The sequence below is a fragment of the Panicum virgatum genome, chromosome 8K, assembly GCF_016808335.1.
Source record: "Panicum virgatum strain AP13 chromosome 8K, P.virgatum_v5, whole genome shotgun sequence".
Taxonomy (NCBI): domain Eukaryota; kingdom Viridiplantae; phylum Streptophyta; class Magnoliopsida; order Poales; family Poaceae; genus Panicum; species Panicum virgatum.
The window spans coordinates 40,740,613-40,751,305 of NC_053143.1; the positions used below are offsets into that span (position 1 = coordinate 40,740,613).

The window sequence follows — 10,693 nt, forward strand, 5'->3', positions numbered from 1 at the left end:
ATTTAGTATTAAACATTTTAAAAATATTATGATTTTTTTATATTTATGCGCAGAACCTCTTTTCTATTTTGGTGACAACATGCATGCACCAGTTTTTGTTCGTGATGTTCAAATTTTGTTCACAGTGTATAATTATTTATTCGTTGGGTTTAATATTTTTTTGAAAAGAGATATGGGGTAGTACATATGTTCAAGCTTTATCAAAAAAATTAAAAAATAAAATTTTCCAAATATAGTCAAGTGTAGTCTTGTTTGTTTTGAAGATCTTGACGTAACAAATACAATGGTGCAATCGAAATTTAATTTAGATATTAACTCTAAAATTTATGGATTTTTTGCTTCAAAATTGTTTGTATGTGGATGATGTTATTATTTTGTCTTTTTTGCATGCATCACATGTTTTTTCCCTCTCCACGCGTGTAAACGGTTAGACGGTGGAACTCCGTCCCTTCGGTGGCATGTAACCGCCGCGCCCCCTGTTCCCCTCCCCCGGCGCTCCTCCCCCGCCGCGGCAGCCCGAAGGCCCCCGATGGGCGGCGCACGGGGCGGCGGCATGCCGCGCAGGGAGAAGCGTCGCGATCCGCTTGCCTTCTCCGCCGATAAGAAGCTGCTGGCCGCAAACCTCCGCGCTGCGCCCATGGAGGGGCTCTCCCTCATCGACGTCTCCGGTGAGGCGTGGTTGGCCTCCTGCTGTCCTCTTTTTTCGCTCCTGATCTCTTGATCGCTCTTTGTTGCTTGTCGCAAATCTTGCGAAGAACCCCATGGAACTCGGGTGCAAAGATCCAAATCACCGAGGACGTCGATGCGGACACAACTGCCCTCCTACACCCGTTGCTTTAAGGTTTGTTCTTTCTGTACTCTATTCCCTATCCCCGTATATCCAGTTTCCCATGTCCATGGATGATTGGAGTGTACAGAAAATGAATTTAAAGTATGTGAATCTTCAGTTTGGTTGCAGGTAGCACTATGACAGTTTCTATTTACCGATCTGTTGCAGAGCTCGCACACATGCTTGTTTTGTTAGTTCAATACGAGATGTGATTACTTTTATCAATTTGCAAATAGTAGCACAGAAGAGATGTATTTTTTTCTTGTGTTTAATATGAACCTTTTCTGTCAATGATATGGCTTTCTATCAATAGATTTAGCATTACTGGACCCAGTAATCATATTACTGATGTGCTGCTCATTTGACATGTATATGTGTACGATTGTAGGTGGAAAACAAACAAAGCAATATGGGATGTAGTCTAGGTTAATATTTTCATAGATATTTGCCTGGAAGAAATAGCTGGGCATGATAGGTGCCTGGCTTGACATACTTTCTTCTTAAAGTTTTTTTTTTGTGGAGTATCAAATACTTCAATAGAACTGCATAAGTAGTAAAAAAATTGGGGGAGGGGGTGGGTGGGGGGGGTGCAAATGGCTCTCAGTTCGCGAAGATGGACTGAAACCCCAACGACAGCGGCCTGCTCCCTTGAAACTTTGCAGCTCAACTAAAGATATCTCAAGTATACTTTATAACAATTTAATATTTGCAGCATTATAACAATTTATATTAGCAGTGGCACACATGAAAGCTACTATTGGGAGAAGGAGAGGCTTCACGTGCTTCTTTGGATCTCATGTGAGAAAACATACTAATCTGAACTTATTGTACGTTAAATCATCATGGTTAATATCAATACACTAAGTTCAGTGTGAAATAAAAAGAATAAGATAAACTGATCTGATTAGTATGTTTGAGGCTAACCAATGGAATTAATAACCAAATATACCTGCTTTGTTTCACTCAGCGAGGATGCTGTAAGTAAAAAATCTGCCATCTGCTTAGAATGTGATTCAGGAGTCAGTTTCCAAGGTGTTTGTGCATACACAATATCTACCTGAAAATTCAGACAAGTATTGCCGCTTCATTACTAGGAATGGTTTTTGCACTGCTAGGGCGATTTCACTTCTATTATGTTGTTTCCATTTCAATATCCACTTCATTAGAACTATCTTGATGTTACTTGTACTTCTCTTCAGTTATTAAATAAAATGATTCTTAATTATTTAATTTGGGAATATATCTTTTCTTTAATCTTACTCCTGAAAAAAAAAGCATTCATCATTCTAACCTAAACACCCTGTACCTTTGCAGATCTCTTGATCTCTTTTTGAGAACGCTGAAAGTTTTTGAGAATGGCCATAGGATGAAGGTGTTTTGGCGTAGAACTCTAGAATCTATGAGATATACAGTGCCTGTTTGTTACTGCTTCTGATGCAGTTTGTTCACGATGGACCTCTATGATTTGAATGCTATTATATTTTCAATATGTGCAGTAGCATATCCTATTGTATGGTGCATTGCAGGTTATGTTTCAGTTTTATTGTTCTACACCTACTTTGAGTAAATGTATTTAATGCCTAGGTCTTGCTCAGTTAACGTTCTGGTTGCTGTTTAGGCTCGATTAGGAGTCCTGATTCTATTTCAACGTGAAGTTTTTTTGAGGACGAGGTCGACAATGGGAATTGGGGCGAGGTGGAGTGCTACCTTGGTGGCTTCTTTGTGATCTGCAAGCAGAAGTTCCTCGAGGCTTTATAAGTAAGTGGAGGGGGTTGTGTAGCGTTGTTTATAGCTGTGGTTGATTCATGCCATCGCATTGCTTGCTTAAATTTGATTGCTCGCGAGTTGTCACATACCCATAGCCCCATGTATCTGTGGAAGGTTTTGCCTTATTCTCCCTGTCCCTAAGACCCTGTTGATGAAGATTCTAGAAAGTATGAGATCTCTTATGTTCGTGATTTTCATGATAACATGGATCGGTTAGTTACTTAACTGGAATCACTTGTTCCCTCAAAAAAAAAAAACTGGAGTCACATGCAGTGAATCTCTTTGCACGGATTTTATTTTCAGGTTCTTGGCAAAGCTTTGACAATGTACTGTTTGACTATGATAAATGTGTATTTGTTATTTAATTCAGTGGACATTCAGTAATCAGTAGAACACCAGAAATTTTGGTAAAGCAGATTGCGGTACTGTATAATACGGGCCTGAAAGCATATGTTGCATGTCAAATTAAAATCGCCGAGTGTTTGATTAATTGCGACAGTTGGACTGAATTTTGATGAAAGCAGTTTCACTGATGGCAACTTGTACCCAATAAGCCAGTTCACTACCAAAATTCTGAGGACAAGTTGTACATTAATTACTACTGGTTCAGTTTATGTATTGATGGGAAGACATTTGTCATGCCCTTGCCATGTATTTGGGCAGTATTTATGCATGTCTTCACTATTTCCTTTGTTGCATTTGGAGTGGACAGATACCTCGTTTCATGCTAGCATATCTCATTCATGCGTGATTTTGTTTTTTCTATTAGCAGATCGCCAACCACATCCTTTGCAACATGCTGAGTTCATATTGCCATTCTTCCCTTTATCTGATCTGTATTATGTTAAATCCTAGGAACGTGAATGATCACTGTCACCCTTAGTGATGATACTGTGTCAATGCAGTTAAATTTTGAGCTTTGGGGTCACTAAGAAACCATGAGCTTGATTTTCAGCTGAACTGATCCCTAAATTTGAATGACCTCCATGTTAGCCATAACTAAGAAGTTGCCATAGGTTTCTGTAAGAAGCTTTCAAAAGAGAACATTGCCAGCAGACATCCATCTCATGTACAAATCATTTGCAGCAGGTAGGTACCTAAAACTCATTTGCAGACATCCATCTTATAGTCCCTCAGTGCTCTGTCTTGACTCATCTGCAGGTAGGTACCTATATCTAAATCCAAAGGATGAAGAGAGGAACGATGAGAAGGAGCGTGTCTCTTTCAAGCTTGTTGAGTTAAACCTGACACCATCAGAGGCATATTTCAAGTTCCTGATATATGATCAGTCCTATGGAAAACACCAGGAGCAGTTCATGGTTATACTTGAAGATATAACTTGTAACCTGTTTGTATTTTTTTCTCTCTGTGATTTGTACGTGCTCATTACTCAAATTCTTCCCTTGTTAGGTTGCCAGCTGCAACTTACAATATTTAGTGCATTTTATCTTTTAGTAGTACCCTAAGTTTGTTTCCATGACTCCATTTAGTTTTTCTATGGAAACTTTTGTGTTCTCGTTTAAGATATCTTGAATCTATGCTCGTCTCATGTTTCTTTGAATCCAAGATTTGTGATTTTTTTCATATTTAAGGAGTTAAAAAGGATTGTTCAATTATATTAAGTGTCAATTATTATCATGTCAACATATCGCACGCGCCCGTGCCGCGCGGGCATTGTCACTAGTGCATAATAAAATCAATGGGAGGGCGTCTTGTGAAGAAAGTTGCAGTGCTTCTAGTTGATATCCCGAGCCAATGCAAAGTGGCAGGGCTTTCCAAGAACTGAAACAACTCAGATGTCCATGTCGTGGCCAAGGCCAACCAGGCTGCTGCTGCTGCTGCATCTTGACGATCGAGGAGAGCCCACCGGTGAGGGACGCAGGGCTCCACGAGCTGCTGCCGGTGAGGCCGATGAGCCATGCGAGGGCGTCGGGGGTGCGGTGATGGCGACGAGCCGACGGCGCGGTGGGCAGAAGAAGCAGGAGCCGCGCGGCGCGGCACGGAAAGGACGGAGGAGGGCCGGAGGTGCGGCAGGCACGGCCGCACAGCGGAGGCCCATCGCCGCCGGTTCACATTCTCTCAACCCTCTCTACAGCTACCAAAGTGGCCTATAGAATTGGTTGCGCGGCAAATTTGGGCATCAAGGCCACTTTATTAAACCAAAAAAAAAAGCAACTGCAAGTTGTAGATCCTGTCAAGAACTACAGTTTTTGAAAGGAATTTATTTCAATCCGAATTCATATGAAAAAAGTTATGAAGTTTCTAAAATAGAGCTGCAAATTTAGATCAAATCAATTTTATCGACTGATGGTTTTAATGTTGGAACGAGTACTACAACCGGGGGGGTGATCAAGTAGCAGGGATAAAAGGTGACGGAACTTTTATGCGAGGAGAATGGCCAGAATTCTTTCAATTTGGATAGCGCAAGCGCTACTGCGCTACCATCAGTAGCATAGAAATTTTCTCCCAAAAAACTATAATTCAGCAAACGGCAAGAACCATCAATGAAAACTAACCAAGGCAGAACAAGGCATGAGATAACAAGAACTAAGTGGGCCAGGTTGCAAGAAAGTCAAGGATTAGGACTAGTAAACATCAGATAACACAAATATCAGAAGGGTAGTCCAAGTATGGGAACAGATTGCCCATAAACTGACTACAAACCACAAGCCAATAAGTACGGTCCAGCTAGCTGGCAAGTCTGTTACAATTACTAGCAAATATAAATAGTCGACATTTCATAAGGCTTCCTAAGTCCATCACGAGCAACTTACAGATACATAAACAGGTACCAAGTGACCAGAGATAGGTCATCCAAAACCGAACAATATTCGGATAACCATTAGGACCTACAGCACTGAAGCATGCATATCAAAATGTTAAGTTAGAAGCATCGAGGCTTTGTAAAGCTCATGCATATCAGGTAAGCTTCTTTTGGTTCAGCTGAGCCAAGGTGTTGCGGAACTGTTGCTCGAAATCACTGTTTGACTCCACTCGCCTGCTATGTGCCTCTTTGAGTCTGCAGAGATTCACTTCTTCACGTTCTTTCTCCTTCGTTATCTTCTGTGATTCCTGGCGAAGGCGCCCAAGTTTCTGCTCCAGCTCAGCTACAGCTCTATCATTTTCATCAAGCAGTGCATTGATTCGGGAAGTGGAAGCTGTCTTCCCCGCAATCTGTGCTTTCAGCTCGTGTATTTCTCCAAGACAACTGGTACGATTAGATTTGATGTGGAGCAATTCAGTCAGGGTTCTCCTCAAAAACTGGACGTCAAATCCATTTTCCTCAAAATGACACAGTGTACTGATCTTGTCCTCGTACCATTCTATGTCCTGGTCTATGCTAGCTTTCTTTACATCCTTCACTAATTCTATAAACGTCAACATCAGACCAAATGCTGTTCCTTCACGCAGTGCTGGTGAAATTTCTCGGAGTGGAAGGAAATGCGGTTGTTGTGGTACCTCCTTAAACACATCACTTGCTTCAACTAAATGCCACATATCTGACTTCTTAATGAACGGAAGCTGGTGACCCTGAGAGACAGGCAACACTGAACTGCCAGCATTCTGAACATGTGGTAGGGTTGATCTCTCATCCACCTTCCTGCCAGCCTCTTGAACTGGATGGTCAATAGATAGGATAGATGTTTCCATAAGATGGTTGCTTTTAGTTACTTGGGTAGTAGCATGGTCTGTGCATGCATCGGCATTTATGTTCGCTTGACAGATGTTGATCATAGAAGCCGGCTCTTCCTCCGACAGACTACCATGTATATCAACACCTATCCACAGAATCCCGTCATTAATCATAAATCTGCTACTTTGATCTATGCCTTCAATAACTATTAACATTTAACCCTGGGTGAAGTTTAATTGTTCATACCTTTTCCATCATGCATCAACTCAAAGCCAGGAGGTATCATCGGGAACATGTCCTGATCTGAAAATTCAGTTACGCTCAATGTATTCTCCAAAGTTTTGTCAAGCTGCTCCTGAGAATGAGATTACCAGGGTGAGAAGCTGATAGCTAGTATAAGTATTAGTTCATAAAGTATCTCCTTACTGCTAAGGGAGAATCTTTCATTGGCCCAGGCACTTTCTTTCCTCCTCTCAGCCGGACGCCACTAGTCACATCCAGTGAGCTAAGTGGACTACTCGGTTCTCTGCGCCATTTCCTTTTAGCCACTGCAGATTGTACAGCCATTGTTAGATTTTAAGGACCACCTTAAAGTTGAATCTGTGTTGGAAAAAACACTTACATTTTTTATTGGTAAGCACCTTTGTACTTGAACCCCTATTAATCTGTCTTGTCACCTTAATAACGATTGACAAACAGAACATAACACAAGCATGAATATGAATATGGAAAGAAGACGTTATAAAAGCCAATCAGAAGACTTAACATGTCACAAGTTTGTACCTGTCTATCCAGTGTTTTAGTGGTTTTGCCTTCCACAGAGGCACTCAAACCACAGACAACACCATTGCTTGAGAAATTGATGTTTCCCTTCAACTGAATCTGCACCAGCAAAAAATTGTCAACATGAACAGAAATTATAAATGCTATGGACGCATTGTTAATCCAACTATAAAACATAATGAAGGGAACTCACGTTATCTGATGCATCATTTTTTCCCTGAAGTTCTTGAATGGGGTGTGTTTTGCCCCCTTTACTCTTTGATATGCCTTTCTTCACCACCTTCAATGACTTGACAGCTAGCACTTTTTTCTGTGTCGGTTGGACAGAACTATTTCTGCGAGCTGAAGCCATTTTCTTTCTTAGCTCTGCAATAGAAAGCATATCATGGGCTTCACCACCACTTGCATTAAGATGACCATCAGAATCCATCATCTCAGATAGGATTTCTTCATTGTTCACTATTTCTCCGGTACTGTTTGGTATTGATCCATTTTGTGGTGTTGACTGTACTGGAGCACAAAGGCCATTAATTGGCGCTGAATTCACTGGCCCGTGCGAAATCACTTGAAGACTATTCTTTTCAGAGAGCTGAGAACCACAATGGCTTCTTTCTGGTGATTCGCATAAAGCAGATAAAGGAGTGTCTATCTCAAAGACTGAATCATGTTCTGAATTTTCAGCTAATACAGCATGCTGCAATTCTTTCCTTGACTTTTTCGTTCTAGAAGATTCAAGATCATGACTATAGTCATCACCACTTGAGGACACATGAACAGGTGAGCTTAAACTTTGCCCAAGCATAGACCGCCGCCTCAAGTTAGCCCGTTTCTGTACAAGGAACTATTTAGAAATCATAATGGATCATGAAAGTTGAAGGAAACCTGCCTCAAATAATGGATATGCTTGTTGAAACATGTTCTGGGATCAAGATAAAATGTTCTAAGAAACCACGAGTTCAAATGAATTACCTTTTCAGTATTAATGATCGATAATACCACAATTTTTCATAGGGTGTATTCGGATTAGGAAAAAAATCAAACTTTCTTAATATGATGTTGGCCTAATAGCAACTATGATGTCAGGATGAACAACCATCCACCCAATCAGCAACATGCAAACCAAACAAAACAACATCCCTGAACTTAATCATGTGCAAGAAACTCCTTCCTACCCATAACCCACATAACAATTCCACAGTTCATGAATAGGTCAAGTAACAAAGGCACAAGCACAAAGGCAAAGAGAGGTAACAAGAACAAAATTCAAAATGCAGTAATTCAACAAAACATCACAATAGTTAGGCCTTGTTTGGCTTCAGGACTTTTTTCAGAAGTCCCTATCACATCAAAAGGAATCTTACTATTTTATAGTATTAAATAAAATCTGTTTATAAATGTTTTTTGACAGCTGAGTGCTTTTTCGCGAGACGAATCTAATGAGCCTAATTAATTCATAATTGCTACAGTGATGCTACAGTAACCATTCGCTAATCATAGATTAAGATACCTCATTAGATTCGTCTCGCAGTTTAGCCCCAAGGTTCTGCAGTTAGTTTTATAATTAATATTTATTTAATACTTCTAAATACTAAAAAGTCCCTAGGACTTTTTTGAAGTCCCTGTTTCTAAACACCCCCTTAATAGTATAGGTAGTACAAAAAAACACACTTCCTTACTGTTTAGGTGCAAATTTCGACCATAGTGGATAATGATTTAACAAACCAGAGACTAAAATACAATGAATAAAGATCAATAGATACTGAACAAGAAGGGAGAGGTAAATCAACGACCTCAGGTACAATGAAATTCAACACAATCCACACATGCAGATGGCCTCATGCCGTGAATGTTTTGGTATCAAAGAAGACTATAATAGCAGACAATCCTCGATGAGCTAGGAAGGGCAGATACAGGAAATAGATTCAGTGCATTACCTTAACAGTGACGATCTTCCATTGCTTGCCATTCCACTTGTACTGCGGCTTTAGCAATTCCACGACCTGGGTCACCAGAAGCTCCGCCTTCTTCCCATCGATGCTGACTTCAAACTCCCCGTCCCCGACGACCCTGCGCACCACTCCCGGCGACCACGCTCCATCGCAGTACGCCTCCACGGCAGCGCCAGGCCCCAACCGGAACTCGCTCTCGCGGGGCACATGCTCGACGGCCGGCCTGATGAAGCTCCAGTGCAGGTACTCGGTGACCTTCTCCTGGCCGCCGTCCCCTTCCTCCTCCAGATCGAAGTACTCGACGACATAGCTGAGGTCGTCGACGACCCTGGCGACCGTGGCGGGGAACCAGGAGTAGCCGTACTCGTCCCGGTCCCGCTGGACCTCGACCTTGTCCCTGACCGCGTAGACCCTGACGGCGCCCCTGGGGCGGACCGCTACGGCGGCCCGCGAGGGGACCCAGCCCCCGTCGACGTAGTCGCGGCGCGGGCGGACGTCGCGGGGCACGAACCGGATGACCTCGCGGGTGATGGGGAAGGCGACGGTGACGACGGCGCCGGGGTCCGGGGAGTCCGGCGCGGCGACGACGAGGCCCGTCCACCACCCGTCCTTGTGGAACGCCTCGACGATGTCCCCGGCGCGGAACCGCGGCGGGAAGGAGGAGGGGTCCTCCGGCGGCGGCGGCGGGCGCGGGCGGACGTGGGTGGGCGCGAAGCACTCCTCGAGCACGCCGCCGCTGTCGTCGCTGAGGAGGTGCGCGTACGCGACGGTGTAGCGCGCCGGGGTGCGGGGCCCGCGCGCGGGGGCGAAGCTGACGACCGTGGCCTCGTACCACGAGCCGTGGAAGCCGGTGTCGTCGACGCGGACCTCGACCTCGGCGCCCGCGGGGAGCGGCGCGGGCGGGTCCGGGCCCGGCCCGGGGGCCGGCGGGGACGCCGCCGGCTGCGGGGACCTCCGCGGGGGCTTGGTCCAGCGTTCTCCTCCGCGCCGGCGCCGGCGCCGGGCCACCGGCGTGCGGCGGCCGGCGGCGGCGGTGGCCGCCATTGGTTGGGATCGAGGGGGGTTTTTGGGGGGGTTTGGGTGGGTGGGGAGGGGAGGGGGATCTGCTGCGGGGGAGGAGTGGCAGCGGCCGGGATTTTTGTGGCCTCCCCCGATGCGGCGCCGGCGGGTGGGGCTTACTGACGGGTGGGCCACGGCGAGCGAGGCCGGGGCCGGGCCCCGCGTGTAAGAGGGTGCGCGGCGTGTACCTGGGTGCGAAACGGGTTTTCTCCGCGCCGCGTGCCGGCGGGGGAGCCACGTGGCAGGGGTGGTGGGGCGCGGGGGGGGCCACACGGCAGTGGAGGCCGCAGCCGCGGGTTGTCGCTTTCGGGGCGCCGGAGATGGGGAAGTGGCGCATCGGGTTCCGGGAGGGTGGGGCCCGCGGGTCAATCGGGCGTTCCCGCGAGTAAAAGAAGCTGACCGTTTTTTGTTTGTTTCAAAAAAAACAGCGGACCGTTGCAACCTACTAGTATTTTATATACTGGCCGAATTTGATCAAAGACCCAATTTAATCATGATTTTGTTAGTGGGCATTCGAAAATGAGATATCAGTTTTGTTCTTGACAAGAGGGAGAAATGGGGAGGAAATAAAGTCTCTTTGCCCTTTGTTGGTGGGTACCCTCCGATTTTCGAGATGTCCGACTCGTAGTACCTAATGGTCGATTTCGTGCGACATGCCTTCACCCTGTCATA

At 45.0% G+C, this 10,693-nt stretch overlaps 1 protein-coding gene and 1 long non-coding RNA gene across 7 annotated transcripts; one reads left to right on the plus strand and one right to left on the minus strand.

Annotated features, from left to right (window-relative positions):
* Positions 1-383: 383 nt before the first annotated feature.
* On the plus strand, positions 384-4,157 carry LOC120644674. 6 transcript variants are annotated; one of them, XR_005663913.1, is made up of 5 exons: positions 394-668; positions 756-841; positions 1,566-1,627; positions 2,144-3,685; positions 3,758-4,157. It is a non-coding gene; the product is annotated as an uncharacterized LOC120644674 (long non-coding RNA). The 6 variants fall into 6 exon arrangements; XR_005663911.1 differs by lacking the exon at positions 1,566-1,627 and having other exon boundaries at positions 384-668; XR_005663912.1 differs by having other exon boundaries at positions 756-1,627.
* A 1,018-nt stretch (positions 4,158-5,175) lies between these two features.
* Positions 5,176-10,029, minus strand: LOC120644676 (DUF724 domain-containing protein 7-like). Its single transcript, XM_039921354.1, has 7 exons — positions 8,948-10,029; positions 7,207-7,842; positions 7,014-7,112; positions 6,853-6,907; positions 6,657-6,778; positions 6,477-6,585; positions 5,176-6,375 (listed from the first exon to the last, which is right to left on the minus strand). Exons 1-7 carry the CDS (start codon positions 10,004-10,006, stop codon positions 5,516-5,518), a joined length of 2,940 nt encoding a protein of 979 aa, XP_039777288.1. The 5' UTR covers positions 10,007-10,029; the 3' UTR covers positions 5,176-5,515.
* Between the last annotated feature and the right edge of the window lie 664 nt (positions 10,030-10,693).

Excerpts from the sequence above, each read along its gene's own strand:
- LOC120644676 (XM_039921354.1), bottom strand. The coding sequence starts at position 10,006 with ATGGCGGCCACCGCCGCCGCCGGCCGCCGCACGCCGGTGGCCCGGCGC. Across the intron at positions 7,843-8,947 it reads GGAAGATCGTCACTGTTAAG|AAACGGGCTAACTTGAGGCG; the intron begins GTAATGCACTGA and ends TTCCTTGTACAG. Across the intron at positions 6,908-7,013 it reads CTAAAACACTGGATAGACAG|GTGACAAGACAGATTAATAG; the intron begins GTACAAACTTGT and ends ATCGTTATTAAG.